This window comes from Cucurbita maxima, unplaced genomic scaffold, assembly GCF_002738345.1.
Source record: "Cucurbita maxima cultivar Rimu unplaced genomic scaffold, Cmax_1.0 Cma_Scf00011, whole genome shotgun sequence".
Lineage (NCBI taxonomy): Eukaryota > Viridiplantae > Streptophyta > Magnoliopsida > Cucurbitales > Cucurbitaceae > Cucurbita > Cucurbita maxima.
In genome coordinates this window covers 3,017,547-3,032,893 of record NW_019272027.1, presented here as the reverse complement: position 1 = coordinate 3,032,893, position 15,347 = coordinate 3,017,547, and the positions used below count along the sequence as shown (strand labels likewise).

Here is a 15,347-nt window from a genome sequence, read left to right as displayed (position 1 = left end):
CTAGCGAGGATGTTGGGCCCCCAAGGGGGGTGGGTTGTGAAATCCTATATCAGTAACACAAAATTCTTTTAAGGGTGTGGAAACCTCTCCACGAGCGAGGATGCTGGGAGTATACCAACGAATATGCGTGAAGTAAGGTGTGGAAACCTCTCCTTAACAGACGCATTTTAAAATTGTGAGACTGACGACGATACATAACGAACCAAATCGGATAATATTAGTTGACGATGGATGATTGTGATATCTCGCATTGGTTGGGGAGGAGAACGAAACACCGTTTACAAGGGTGTGGAAACCTTTCACTAGCAGAGGTGTTTTAAAGCCTTGAACGGAAGCTCGAAAGGGAAAGCCCAAAGAGTACAATATCTACTACCGATGGGTCTGGGCATCCAGACACCGAACTATATGCTAGCGAGGAGACTATTCTCCAAAGAGGGTAGACACGAGGCAGTGTGCCAGTAAGGACGCTGGGCTACGAAGGAGGGTGGATTTGGTGACGGTCCCACATTGATTGAAAAAAGGAAGGAGCGCCTGCAAGGACGCTCGGCCCTGAAGGGGGTGGATTGTGATATCCTACATTGTTCACATATGCTCTAAAGAAAATTCTTTATTATCGGGAGAGAGAAAAGGAGAGAGAGAGAGAGAATATCTCATATTTGAATGTTAAGATGTGACACTCATGCATAACAATAAAGGCAAAATGGTGAGGTCCATTTTTATGATAAAAGGAGATGGGGTTGGGTTATAGATTCTAGCTTTATTACAACCTCACCAATTGCTATGCATTTCTTCTCCTATTTATTGTGAAGTTGAACTTACAATCATCACTTTTCCCCCCCATAACTTTGATTCTTCCTTTAGCTAATCCCAAGAAAATTAATGGCATCTCAAACAAAAAAAAAAGATCGATCTTACGGTTTCCAACTCCTTTCTCGCTTTTTCATCATGATCAAGGCAGTTATCGTAAAAAATTGTTGGTTTTCGGTCAGAATTTCAGTTCAAATTTGTGTTCGATGTGTTCGTTTGATTTTAGTTTAAAAGTTAAATGATATAAACCACTGATGAACGATGCGAGTCTTTATAATTGCATCGAAACCCTAATTTGATTCTTAGGGTTTCTGATAATAACATGTATGAGATGCATCGAGGGATGCAAAAGAGACGAAGAAACAAACAAATTTTGACCCAAAAAAATGAAAAGACTCAAGTAAAATTAGATTAGAGAAAAATGAGTAGTTGTGTGGAAGAATTTGCTCCAAATACACGAAATGTTTACTAATGTTAAAATTTCAAACGATTTGATCTTTAGATTTCAAAATTCATTATTGCACCTATTGCAATTCTTTTATGGTTCATCAATGTTTTATGCTCTAACATAAATCTCATTTTGATTCATTAGTGTAACGATTCATGTTCAAGATTCAGATCGAGATTTAGAAATTAAATTTGGTATCTAATAGTCCCGACATTTACACGGCTAACACGTGTTCTTCTTCCAGCATATTGTATCTCACTCACATGCATCATAGGAAGTCACCCAATATAGAATTGTTCCAAACAAAGCATGTTTAACTATGAAGTGATTGAGCCATTGAAAATGAAAGTGCACACTATCCTAATATTTTCCAACATCCTCTGCAACATAGTCATGTTACTTACTCCATGTTTTTTAAGACTAACAAGAATCTTTCCAACATATTTTGTTCTCATTCACGAGAAAAAAAATTTAGGAGATCATCTAAAATCTCACATTAGTTGCAGAGAAGAACAAAACACTCATTATAAGAGTGTGAAAATCTCTCCCTAGCAAACGCGTTTTAAAGCCTTGAGGGGAAGCCCGAAAAGGAAAGCCCAAATAGGACAATATCTGCTAGCAGTGGACTTGGGGCGTTACAAATGGTATCAAAGCCAGACACCAGGTGATGTTTTAGTGAAGAGGCTGTCTTCGAATGAGGGGTAGACACAAGGTGGTATGCTAGTACGAGCGTTGGGCCCCAAAGGGGTGTGGATTTGGTGGGGGTCCCACATCGGTTGGAGAAAGAGATGAGTACTAGCGAGGACGCTGGACTCTGAAAAGGGGTGGATTGTGATATCCCACATTAGTTAAGAAAGAGAACGAAACACTCTTTATAAGAGAATAGAAACCTTTTCTTAACCGATACATTTTAAAGTCTCGAGGGTAACGGAATTTTGGAGGTATAGATGGAAGTGCAAGAGACTTGGCTTTTATAAGGGCCAATTGATTTGACCATTTGATACAAAAGAAATGTTCAAAAAAGATGACAGGTTTTCAAACAGACAAACAAACATTGTAAAACACGAACAGAGTTTCAGAGAGAGAGAGAGAGAGAAAGAATCATGGTCGGTGAATTATTGTAACACCCATTTTAAACATGTAATTACTTTATGTGTAGATAAATAATCATTACATTTCTAAGTAAAAATGGTAAATTACAGTCGATGATATTTAAACTAACGTTTTTTACCCTAGATTTGAATTTCTAGAGAAACGTGATATAGTAATTAATATATATTTATTATCAAATTATAAATAAATAAATAAATAAAGTCTTAAGTCCACTTCTTGGCTCGATTTGGTTTCAGTAGCTCGGTTGGTTCAGTTTGACCGTTTTAAACGGTTATGAAAAGCATTTTCAACCCAATTAATACAAAAAAAAAATGTTAGTATAATTATTTTTTGAATAATTTATAACCCCGGAATGATTTTAGGATAATTAAATGATTTGACTCTAATCTCATTTTTTAAGTGGATGAAATATCATAATTGAAATCGGATCACGTGCAGCTAAATGTTTGCTAAACGCTTAGGAACACCAAGTTGATTTTGAATTGTACGTCGATTTCTTATTAGAACGCCTACAAACTAGATTGGATGAATTAAATGAAACATGAGCGTACCATTACGTTTATTATATTATTGACTCATGGTTTGTTATATTATAATAATTACGTTTATGTTCTATGAGATAATATGACGTACCATGCATGATGAACATGTATGAAATACCACGTATAAGTAAGCACGTTTTATAGGGAATTCATGTCATGATAAGTATGGAAGTACTACGTGCATCATGGCACTGAACCATGATTCGAAATGTGGGATCTTATGCATTTTGTATGTCTTCCTTAGTATGTTACAAACGAACGTGTACATTACATTGAACCATGATTCTTTGTAGCTCGTGGTCCGTCTTAGATTAAAGTCTTGTTTGATTATAATTAAATTTAAAATTAACATGATCGATATTTTGAATCTTTTGAATTTTATGTGAGAATGTATTTATATTATATGGTTTGATTTGATATTTTCAATAGCTAAATTTGAAAAAGGGACATCCTTTGTCTCCGTGATGGGATGCACATGTGACTAGCAACTCAATCACCAAAATACACCTTCCCTGATTTTCGGTCGGGTATCTATTCCGTCTTTAAATTTTAAATAATCTCATACAATATGAATTTTGAATTACGATATTGTGAAGATTTTCAGTCAGGATACAGTAATTAATGGATAAGAGAAAAAGTCGAGTGAATGACGTTAAGATATGTAAGCAAAGAATTTCGTCGAGGGTGAGTTGGATAAGTCCATTTAGTGCAATCAAATTTTCATCGAACTTACTTCTATCACTATGACGTATTTTTGGTTTTCCAGACGCGAGAAAACCATTGGGCAAACCAAGCAAAACAGCAGTAAGGTATCATCGTGACTACAAGAAGCATCGTAGAAAAATATTGTCATAAACATGTCGAGAGAAGTTATCTTAATGAAATTTGGATAAACGAGGCTATGTTGATGCATTATGCATCGACATAGCTCTGAAGTATCCCAACGTTTAGCAATACATCGAGAGAAATGTTCTAATACCAACGTGGGCTATATATTAGCTCATGCAAGAGATTTTTTGGGACTATACCTTCAACCAATTTGAGCATAGATTAGCTAATTAAATCATATATCATTCAAATGTTCGAATCTCTCTCTTTTCATGTGTTATTAAACTCTAACAAAATAACAAAAATAGTCACATCACTAAACATTACAGACATATCTCATTTACAAAGATGTCTTAAGTTTGAATCTCTCTATCCTAACATGTTGTTGAGCTCTAAAAACTAAACAACGAACGTCGCATCGAACTTAAGTGATTAGCTTTATAATCCAAACGAAAAGTAGGTAAAATTTAATCATACTCCTAACGAGATTAAAAAAGAGCGTGTGTTCACGTATAATAATGTAACTTGCTTAACAATCAAGTTGGGAGTATAGAACACGAAAGGAGGTAATGATAATAATGAGAAAGAATATGGATCACAAGATGGATATGATGGTGAGAGAAGTTCATGAGATGTATAAGTTATTATCTAATGCAAAAGGGAACATGTGTGGAAAGTCAAATTCTTAGCTATAATATTGATTATAGTTTCTTGTTACGAGTAAAAATTAACCGTGTGACGATTCAGTTAAAATTGGATAATACCCGAGAAGGAATATAGATTCGAGTAGAGGTACCCTGGTAGAGGTGCTAGTAGGATGGGACGAGTAAGCCCATGATTTATGGAGATGTAGGGCTAAACGCGATCAAACCCAAAAAAGGTCGTCCCCTCGATAAATCAATTGATCCTTGGTAGGCTAGTCATTCAAGCAGTCGGCTAAGACCATGTTAGTGAACCCCTTGTGTGAGATCTCACATTAGTTGAAGAGGAGAACGAAACATTCCTTATAAAAGTGTGGAAATCTTTTTTCAGTAGACGCGTTTTAAAACTATGAGGTTGACGGCAATATGTAACATGCAAAAGTGAAAAATATCAGCTAGCAATGGTCTCGAGCTATTACAAATGGTATCAGAGCCAGACATTGAGTGATTTGCTAGTAAGGACGCTGGGCCCTAAGGGGATGGATTGTAAGGTTCACATCGATTGGAGAGGGTGTGAAAATTTCTCTCTAGTAGACGGGTTTTAAAATCGTAAAGCTAACGACGATACGTAACGAGCCAAAGCGAATAATATTTACTAGTGGTAACTTGGTTAGTTTACCACTTACATGACGACTAGAAAGGTTATACCTAAAATGAGTCTCGTTACACGAGAGGTAAATTTAATTCATTACTACTCACAATCATTCCTCATTTTTAACTGACATGAAACATCATCTGTGTCGTGTCATCAAACGTCGCATGATATAGATATGTCAGGTTAATTTTTCACTAATAATTAACCGAAAGTTGAAAGGATGACTAAAATGAACTAAATGCAAACCTCGAGAATAAATTGGAATTTTATTTTAAAAAGAAAAAAAAGCAAAAATGGAAATAAATAAATAAATGAGTGGCTAAATGGGAGAATATATAAAAATTAAAATAAGGTGGATGATTAATTTATAGGGGAAGGATTATGCTTCTAATTATGGATGCTACAAATCTATACACTTATGTTATAATATATTCCCTCCAATTTAGGATGTTTCATTATTATGCATTTATAATAATCATATATAAATGGTATTTTTCTTTGACATCAAGGCATAAAAAAACAAAAACTTAATGGGTTTTTTTTTTTTTTTTTTTTTTTTTTTTGTTCTTTAGGTTCAAGATAAAACAAAAAAACATTTAATACCCGTAAGATCGGTTCTATTTTACGTAGGTGTTCGAAAAAATTGATGACCGAAAAAATTCGATCAGATCAATTCAAACTAATTGGGTTATGAACTTGTTTGAGCTGGGTTGAATCTGACCTGAATTTATTGTTATTTTTTTAACCATCTGGAAGATTGAAAACAAATAAATGTTGAGAATTATTGGGAATGAGTCGGTCCACGTTGGCTAATTAAAGGAATGATCATGGATTTATAAGATTCATTGGAGCTGGTTGAGAATTGTTGGGAGGGAATCATCCCACATTGACTAATTTAGGGAATGATCATGCGTTTATACTCAGGACAATATCATACCATTTTGGAGAGTCGTGGTTCATAACAATAAACAAATCTGTCTGAACCTACGGACACCTTGACTAGAACAAATCTCGGGCAAAAAGGGTCCCACTTAGAATTTATATAATTTCCGTGTAACAAAAAGTGCAAAATAATAATAATAATAATAATAATAAATTAATGAAAAGAATTGATCTAATAAAATCTTCTTTTTATGCCAAAAACCCAAATGCAGTAACCATTCATTCTCTCTCCTCCTCCATGTCTTTCTGCAAAACATTGACAAGAGAGATGAAGCAAAGAGTGGAGTTGAAGCAACCCCACAAGCCAATCATGGATGTCCAAGTGGCATAATCTCCACTCTCCACTTGGACATTTGAGCAAAAAATTAATAATAAAAGCGTTGTTCACGGAGAAAAAATTCAAGTACGGCTAGAGTGTAGATACTCGTTTCATTTATTGTTTGGCACGTGAGCGTTTTTTTAAGAAATAACGTATAGTTGACCTATACTTGTGTCTACCACTACAAAAGCTTGTTGCTAATGATGAAATGTATGAAGAAGGGTCTCGAACCCTTCTTCCTTCACAGGGCGAACGAAAACTGTAGTTGTTGATCGACTTGGTATTCTTGACGAAACCTATATACACACTCACATAAGGTGGAGAGGGAAGACTCCTGAAAGCAACACTTCTTCTGTAGTTGTAGATAGACTCGGTATTTTCGACAAACCTATATATACACTCACATAAGGTGGGGAGGGAAGGCCCATGAAAGCAATTCTTCTTCTCTCACAGGACGAACGAAAACTGTATGTTGTTGATCGGTTCAGTATTCTCGACGAAACCTATATATACACTCACATAAGGTAGAAAGGGAAGGACCCATGAAAGAAACTCTTCTTCTCTCACGAGACGAACGAAAACTATATTTGTCGTTCGACTCAGTATTCTCAACGAAACCTATATATACACTCACATAAGGTAGAAAGGGAAGGACCCATGAAAGCAACTCTTCTTCTCTCACGAGACGAACGAAAACTATATTTGTCGTTCGACTCAGTATTCTCAACGAAACCTATATATACACTCACATAAGGTAGAAAGGGAAGACTCATGAAAGCAACTCTTCTTCTCTCACGAGACGAACGAAAACTATATTTGTCGTTCAATTCAGTATTCTCAACGAAACCTATATATACACTCACATAAGGTAGAAAGGGAAGGACCCATGAAAGCAACTCTTCTTCTCTCATGAGACAAACGAAAACTATAGTTGTCGTTCAACTCAGTATTCTCAACGAAACCTATATATACACTCACATAAGATAGAAAGGGAATGACCCATGAAAGCAACTCTTCTTCTCTCACGAGACGAACGAAAACTATATTTGTCGTTCGACTCAGTATTCTCAACGAAACCTATATATACACTCACATAAGGTAGAAAGGGAAGGACCCATGAAAGCAACTCTTCTTCTCTCACGAGACGAACGAAAACTATATTTGTCGTTCGACTCAGTATTCTCAACGAAACCTATATATACACTCACATAAGGTAGAAAGGGAAGGACCCATGAAAGCAACTCTTCTTCTCTCACGAGACGAACGAAAACTATAGTTGTCGTTCAACTCAATATTCTCAACGAAACCTATATATACACTCACATAAGGTAGAAAGGGAAGGACCCATGAAAGCAACTCTTCTTCTCTCATGAGACGAACGAAAACTATATTTGTCGTTCGACTCAGTATTCTCAACGAAACCTATATATACACTCACATAAGGTAGAAAGGGAAGGACCCATGAAAGCAACTCTTCTTCTCTCATGAGACAAACGAAAACTATAGTTGTCGTTCAACTCAGTATTCTCAACGAAACCTATATATACACTCACATAAGGTAGAAAGGGAAGGACCCATGAAAGCAACTCTTCTTCTCTCACGAGACGAACGAAAACTATATTTGTCGTTCGACTCAGTATTCTCAACGAAACCTATATATACACTCACATAAGGTAGAAAGGGAAGGACCCATGAAAGCAACTCTTCTTCTCTCACGAGACGAACGAAAACTATATTTGTCGTTCAACTCAATATTCTCAACGAAACCTATATATACACTCACATAAGGTAGAAAGGGAAGACCCATGAAAGCAACTCTTCTTCTCCCACCGGACGAAGAAAATCTATAGTTGTCGACCGACCTGATATTCTCAACAAAACCTATATATACACTCGCATAAGGTAGAAAGGGAAGGTCCGTGAAACGAACGACTAGGAAAATGTCCTAAAGATAAGGGTTGAAGATGGAAGTGAGTGAGTGAATGAAGGTGAAAAAAAAATGTTTTGGTAGTTAAAGTTGCTTTCACATTTGGTCAAAAGCCCAAAACAGTAAGAAAAGTGGTAAGAAAGGACAGATCAGAGGGAACCCAGAAAGCAAAAAAGAAAAGAAAACAGAGATCAAAGACAATTTTGACAAATGGGACTTCAATTTCTCTTTCATTTCATTCCAAAAACACTATTTTTTTTGTGGTTCGACTCAGTTTTTGTATAAAATAATTCATTCTTTTTGTGCCCTTCTTCTTCTTCTTCTTCTTCTTCTTCTTCTTCTTCCATGGATCCTAAAACTTCATCATCAACAAAGCAGCCCCAAGAACTGGTACCAAACTTTTTGAACTTCCCACAAGAACACCAACAAGAACAATCGATCATGGGGGAAAACAAACCACCGGAAATCAAAGAAGAAGGTAAGAAACAATTAGCTCCAAAACGAAGCTCCAACAAAGACCGTCACACAAAAGTGGAAGGACGTGGCCGGAGAATCCGTATGCCGGCACTTTGTGCGGCGAGGATTTTTCAATTAACGAGGGAATTGGGTCATAAATCCGACGGCGAAACCATCCAGTGGTTGCTACAGCAAGCGGAGCCATCGATAATCGCCGCCACTGGAACTGGAACGATCCCAGCTTCTGCTTTAGCAGCAGTGGCGGGTTCCGTTTCGCAACAAGGGGTTTCTCTCTCCGCCGGATTACAACAAAAATTGGAGGAATTAGGCGGTGGCGGGTCCAGTAGGGCCAGTTGGGGGAATTTGGGACGACCCCATTTGGCTGCTGCTGCCGCCGCCGCCGCCGCCGCCGCCGCCACAGCCACAGCGGTTTGGCCCTCCTCTGTCAGTGGGTTTGGGTTTCAGTCATCAACTACAGCTGGTGTTGCTCAATCAGCCACTAATTTAGCTAATGAAACTTCAAATTACTTTCATAAACTTGGTTTCCCAGCCTTTGACTTACCCCCCACCAACATGGGTCCTATGAGTTTCACCTCCATTCTAGGTGCAAACGCTCAACAGCTACCTGGTTTAGAGCTTGGATTGAGCCAAGATCCCCATATTGGGGCTATCAATCCACAAGCATTGAACCAGTTTTACCAACAAATGGGCCAAGCTAGAGTTCATCACCATCATCAACAACACCAGCAACCTCCTGCTAAAGATGATTCACAAGATTCAGGGTAGAAAATTGAAGAACAAGGACTTTTTTTTTTCACTTTTTTTCCTTTCAATTTCCTTTTTTCTAAATGGGTTTGTATTGTATTGTATAATTTCAAGAGAGAGAGAGAGAGAGAGAGAGATCTTTACCTGGTTTGCACCTCCTCCCCCTGTGAATGGCAATCTTTCAAGCTCTTCTTCACATGCCAGGTTCTTTCTTGATTCTTAGAAAGCTTTTGGAAAGTTTTAATGGTTAAGAACATTGAGGTTTTTGATATCTTTTTGCCTTTTGCAGGTGTGATTATCTGCAACTTAGAGCAGCTTGGCTTGAGCTTAACTTCATTTTTCTGTTTGTTTCTCTATTCAAAAGGCGTGTTGATCATGTAAGGCAATTTTACTTCTTTTCTAGTTCTTGATGGAATGATGAACAATTTGTTTGTGAATTTTAAGGTATAATTTTTTCTTGTCCCCAAGTTTTCAATCTCTCTGCATAATCCAAGAAGCTATTTAGTTTGTTCTTTGCATTTGGTCTCTTATCAATAACATGTGAGTTCTGAATCTCAAACTGCTTATTTTACTCCCTTGCTAAGTGAACTTAATGTCGAAGGAGCAGTTTAGGATGTTCACTTGCCGATGGTCGTCGGGGTCAGGTCTAGTGTCTGCTTTTCGTTAACTCGAAAAGCGATTGTGACACTCCCTAGCTTAACATTATTACATTGAAAAAGGTATTGTAGGTCTGATTGAAGCGTGTAATTCTATCCGCACTTTCGTCGTTTTGGTATCTTAAATTCTGCTAATTCATTGCTCGGATTCTCTGGTATTTGCTTAATCTGCTCGTTTCATGAGCTTATAGTATAAGGTCGAGTTTTCCCCATGGGGTATCTTATTTGGTTCTAGAGAAACTCATGAACTTTCTCTTTGTAGAGTTCTTGGACTGTTGTTTACAAGAATCCATTAGAACAAGAACTTTGGAGATGTTTCTAACCTATCATATGCATGTTTTTATGAACTTACTTCTCTGTTAGTCTCATCATTTGACATGTATTACCTTCGTTCTTCTCGTATACGCATCTATATTCGCATACGCTTGAATCAGCTAAAGATACAACATGGTCTGTTAGCACAGCTAAGCTTATCATTCTATAAGATCAGTACGTCTGCTAAACGATCAACGTGAGTTCCTCGACAAATGCTTAAAAGTCTGATGTTCATGAATTTGGGCGGTGAAGTTTTTTTATCATTCTATAAGGCTCTACAGGGAAAGATCCAACGCCAGAACAGGGACTGTCCTTTTGTGCTGTTCTGTTTTAATGAAATTTTGTATTGTTTCAAGTGTTTGTTATTGTTTAAAGCTTAATTTTTCATCATCTGTTCTGTTTAGGTTGACATCCTTGTTGTCAAGCATGCAATGAATCTAGCATGCGTGGAAATTACAAATATGAGTAGGATTAACGGATCTAAAAGACACAGTAGATGTTCTTAACGGTTGAGGTATGTTTATGTTAACGATCATTCTAGTCTAAGTTCACCAATGGTTTCTTTTCATTCTCAAGCCATCGTGAAAGAACAAAGACGAAGAACGCTAATATAAGTATATTAACAAAAGAAATTAGGACAAAATGCAAAAATTTACAAAGAGAGAAGGGAATCAAAACTCTTATGAGTTGACCTTGAATGGGCAACTCTTTAAGCATCCAAGTGTTATCTTTTTGATGTTTCTGGGTCTTCATTAACCACTTTTCTGTGTTGTTGCACAACAAAGATGGTGGCATTGCCTATAAAATCTGAAGAAGCCAATACCTCTCCAATTGACCCAAGCTCTGTCTGCTCATTCCAAAGCAACAAGCCTTGAACGAGCGGGGAGCGTGGGCTATGTCGTCTTCCAACCATTATGAGATCGAAATTATTCTCCAGTGAACGGAGTATGGCGACTGTACCAGTGCAATCCTTTGCCACCTCTTCCATATACCGCACTCTATGGTTGTTCTCCAGGAGTCTGTGATACTTGCTCACTGCCTCATTGTTCAGCTTCATCTCCTTACCGTCATCGCTTGGAGAATTTGTGTCCTCCAACAAGCGAATCAATGTCACGTTTATATATGGATGTCCAATCATTCTTGTCCCGATGAAGATTGCCTCACGGTCGTCTGGCCCGCCTATGAAGACAATAGCTATTTGAAAAGAATAAAGATTAGTAGAAATAGACCTCGAGATCTTTACGATTCCACGTTCAACAATGAGAGCGACCGAACAGGGTGCCTTGTCAAGGATATGTTGGTTAAACATTTTCATTTTGTATTTAGACAACGACATCATGCCATTGGAATGAAATCTCTTGTGGAAAGGAATAAGAATCAAGGAAGTTCTTTTGTCGAGCGCGAGCGAACAAACGTCTTCGTACATAGTTGTAGAAGGTGATATTGCAGTGAAGGGATGAATTGTAACAACATCACTGTTGCTCTGTCCAAAGTATTTGAAGGCATTAACAATACTCTCAGAGACACAAGACCTTGAAGAAGTCCTCAACTTTGTGATCCTATGGTGAATAAGTTGTGGGTTAGCACGACCAAGAAGCACGACAAGATGAAGCATATACACAATAAGATGGTTTCGATGCATTGGCTTCAAGGCCTCGAGTATGTTAATAGCACTCGGAACATCATCTTGGTCGTGAATGCAAACTAATACACTAAGATCAAACTCGGGTCTCAAGTGCATTACTGTTCTTTTCTTCTCAACTACAAATCTTCTCGAAGGATCAAAGAGATATCTTATAATAGGAGTGATAACTGCAGCCACAACCATAACGCATATGCACATAACTACAAATGTTTCTTCATCCAAGACCTGCATGGATTTAAGAAACAAAACTAAAGTAAGTTTATGAGAACGATTCGATGCAATTCAACAACGATGATCAAAGAAACACAGATTCCTACCTTGTCCTTCTTCATTAACTTATAGATTCCGATCTCGAGAGCTCCTTGACTATTCAAGATAAGGCCAAGCGCTACACCGTCTCTCGTAGGTAATTTGTAGTATATCGACATCATTAAAGCACCCAAAAACTTCCCAAATGCAGCCACAATGATAATGAATGATATGCATAAGAAATTCAAGAGCTTGATGGTATGGATACTGAAAACCAATCCTATTTTGGCAAAGAAGATAGGCATCAAAACCCATGAGGCGATGATATCAAGCTTCTCCACCATTGCTGATCCAATGGGAGGCCCTGGAGGTATTGTAATCCCAAGCAAAATAGGACCAAAATAGATATGCATACCAGAAGCCTGGCTACAGAAGGCCACAACCAATACCCCTAAAAACAATGTAATAACAAAGCTCTCCTTCAATGGCTGCCCCACTGGACTGTTCTTTGTCATCCACAAAATCACAGGCTGAAAACTCAAAATGATAACAGCTAGAACTATGAAACCATAAACTGTGGACAAGGCATGAAGCCTGACCTTACGTTCATTAGCCAACAACATGCCTATCTTTTGAAAGAACAAGCCGAAACAATTGGAACTCATTGAAGATGCCAAAGCAATTTTCCCAAATTTTGAGTTTATCAAATGAAGCTCATTAAGAAGAGAAGCAACCATGGCAAAGTGGATAAAACTCTCTGCATTACCAACCAGAAAAAGGGTTTTGATTGTGTCTAAATCAACAGTGTTCACAAGGGTTACAGTGTACAAATTGGAGAGAATCGTAGGCAAAATCACAGAACAAACCCCAATTCCAAAGGCTCTTTTGTCAATGTTCTTGATAATCGACATATCCGTTTGAACACCAATAAGAAAGAAGTAAAAAACCTGTCCAAGCGAAGAAATCGCATCCAGAAATATGAGTCCCCTGATAGGGAAAATTGTTTCTCTGAATTTCTCCAAGAATCCCGCGCCGAAATAACCTAAAACTAATCCACTCTGATCAAGAACAACAAGAACAAGAACAAAAATCAATATCCATTTGAATTAGAAAATGAAATTTGGATTAAAGGGTTGAAGAAATCAGAGGAGTTACCAAAATTTGTGATACGATGAGGGGTTGAGCAAGGCGTTTGAGAAGCTGAAACAAGAAGATGATCGTTCCAGAACAGATTCCGAGCTGTAAAAGAAGAAGAGGAACTGAGAATTCCAAAGGGTTTTCTCCGATGAAGACGCTGCTGGAATGGATTCGATCGACATGAACACAGATTGAAGAAAAGTTATTGAAAATGGAACTGTCGTCTGATTCCATTGGTTCCATCATAATGGAACCGATTTTCGAACGTGGGATTCGAACTTGAGACTTTGTTCAGATATGGAGGTGGAAGAGGATCAAAGAGGGAAGATGGGCAATGAAGGAGAAGGGCAATGAGTTTAATGGCGTGTAAATGCTAAAACGGCCATTGATCTTGGAAGGGAAGGTGAATGAATCTCTTCTGCATTGAAAATTCAAATTTGGAAGAAATTCATATTGGAATGTCCTGGTTTACAACCCAAGGCCTAAAAATGTATTAGTGTTCTTATCACCGGCTGGATTAGGTTTTTCCGTTTGAGTTGGGTTGAGTTTTTGAAAAATTGAAAATTTGACTTAGGTTTATGGGTTTCAATGGAATATTTTCTTTACTCCATTGGGAACCTAGTGTCCTCGCTCGCACCGCTCGGTGTGGCTACATTTTTGTAAGGAATGTTTTATTCCTTAAACCGACATGGGATCTCACAATCCATCCATATTAGGGGCGGATTTTATTCCCCTCTCAAAACGACGTGGGATCTCACAATTCATCCATATTAGAGGCGGAGTGTCCTCACTGGACACACCAGTGACACTGGACACACCACTTGTTGTCTAGCTCTTTGTAAGAGCTCTAAGTCTACCTATATATTATCTGCTTCAATCTGTACGCATCGTCCTCAACCTCACAATTTTAAAAATGTGTCTACTAAGAATAGATTTTCACATTCTTATAATAAAGGTTTTGTTACACCTAAATCCCACATTCTAGCACTAACCCAACTATCTCAAAATTTAAATTGATTGGCTGGAATTGTTCCCGTCATTGATTCAAATTTTTGTTTTAATAAAAAAAAAATGTTAATAAGTAAAATATATTTTTATATTTATTTTAAACATGGATTTAAAATTGAAAAATAACATTCCAAATATCAAAACTTTTATTTTTTTAAGAGATTAAGATAATTAAAAAAATTAATACTCAAATTAATTCTTTTGAACATTTCTATCCTCAATCAAGAAATCAAATATTAGAACCTCCAGCTCACATGTCGTGTAAACTTAGACAACGAGAAAGGTTTGGTAGCTCAAATAAGCAACCTATATATCACCAACTCATCGTTTATTTGTTACATTATGCTTCTTTTAAGTCTTGATACACAAATTCTAACAGCTCAAGCTCACCGCTAGCAGATATTATTCTCTTTACGTTTTCACTTCTAGGTTTTCCCTCATACTTTTAAAATGTGTCCGTTGAATAGAGGTTTCCAACCCAAATGAATGTTTCACTCCCCTTTCCAACTAACGTGGGATTTCATAATCCACCCCCCTTGAAGACCTAGCGTCCTTGTCGACACATCACCCAATGTCTGGCCAATCACTGGACAATGCGAGACACTAGTCAAAGTAGGGCTAGACCCTCTCCATAGTAAACACATTTTAAAGCTCAAAAAGTACAATATTTGCTAGCGTTGGACTTGGGTTGTTACAAATGATATTAGAGTCAGACACCGAACAATGTGCCAGCAAAACACTGTGAAATCCCACATTGGTTGGAGAAGGAAACGAAGCATTCCTTATGAGGGAGTGCATAGCCCTAGTAGACACGTTTTGATGTAAGGCTGACGGCGAAATACGTAATGGAATAGCTATAGCTATTGATGAACAAAAAAAAAAAAAAAAAAAAAA

At 37.5% G+C, this 15,347-nt stretch overlaps 2 protein-coding genes across 2 annotated transcripts; one reads left to right on the top strand and one right to left on the bottom strand.

The window, feature by feature from the left end:
* Positions 1–8,316: 8,316 nt before the first annotated feature.
* Positions 8,317–9,910, top strand: LOC111486688 (transcription factor TCP20-like). Its single transcript, XM_023133909.1, has 3 exons — positions 8,317–9,460; positions 9,558–9,647; positions 9,733–9,910. The coding sequence occupies exons 1-3, from the start codon at positions 8,568–8,570 to the stop codon at positions 9,851–9,853; spliced, it is 1,104 nt and encodes a 367-aa protein (XP_022989677.1). The 5' UTR covers positions 8,317–8,567; the 3' UTR covers positions 9,854–9,910.
* Positions 9,911–10,947: 1,037 nt separating this feature from the next.
* LOC111486629 (cation/H(+) antiporter 15-like) lies at positions 10,948–13,906 on the bottom strand. The gene is made up of 3 exons (XM_023133810.1): positions 13,464–13,906; positions 12,377–13,366; positions 10,948–12,284 (listed from the first exon to the last, which is right to left on the bottom strand). Exons 1-3 carry the CDS (start codon positions 13,689–13,691, stop codon positions 11,139–11,141), a joined length of 2,364 nt encoding a protein of 787 aa, XP_022989578.1. The 5' UTR covers positions 13,692–13,906; the 3' UTR covers positions 10,948–11,138.
* Positions 13,907–15,347: the final 1,441 nt, after the last annotated feature.

What these genes read in the sequence shown, in the direction of transcription:
- LOC111486688 (XM_023133909.1), top strand. Translation starts at nt 8,568, where the DNA reads ATGGATCCTAAAACTTCATCATCAACAAAGCAGCCCCAAGAACTGGTA. An exon ending in GATGATTCACAAGATTCAGG is followed by an intron (nt 9,461 to 9,557) that starts GTAGAAAATTGA and finishes TATAATTTCAAG; the next exon opens with AGAGAGAGAGAGAGAGAGAG. An exon ending in AGCTCTTCTTCACATGCCAG is followed by an intron (nt 9,648 to 9,732) that starts GTTCTTTCTTGA and finishes TGCCTTTTGCAG; the next exon opens with GTGTGATTATCTGCAACTTA.
- LOC111486629 (XM_023133810.1), bottom strand. Translation starts at nt 13,691, where the DNA reads ATGATGGAACCAATGGAATCAGACGACAGTTCCATTTTCAATAACTTT. An exon ending in TCATCGTATCACAAATTTTG is followed by an intron (nt 13,367 to 13,463) that starts GTAACTCCTCTG and finishes GTTCTTGATCAG; the next exon opens with AGTGGATTAGTTTTAGGTTA. An exon ending in AGTTAATGAAGAAGGACAAG is followed by an intron (nt 12,285 to 12,376) that starts GTAGGAATCTGT and finishes AAATCCATGCAG; the next exon opens with GTCTTGGATGAAGAAACATT.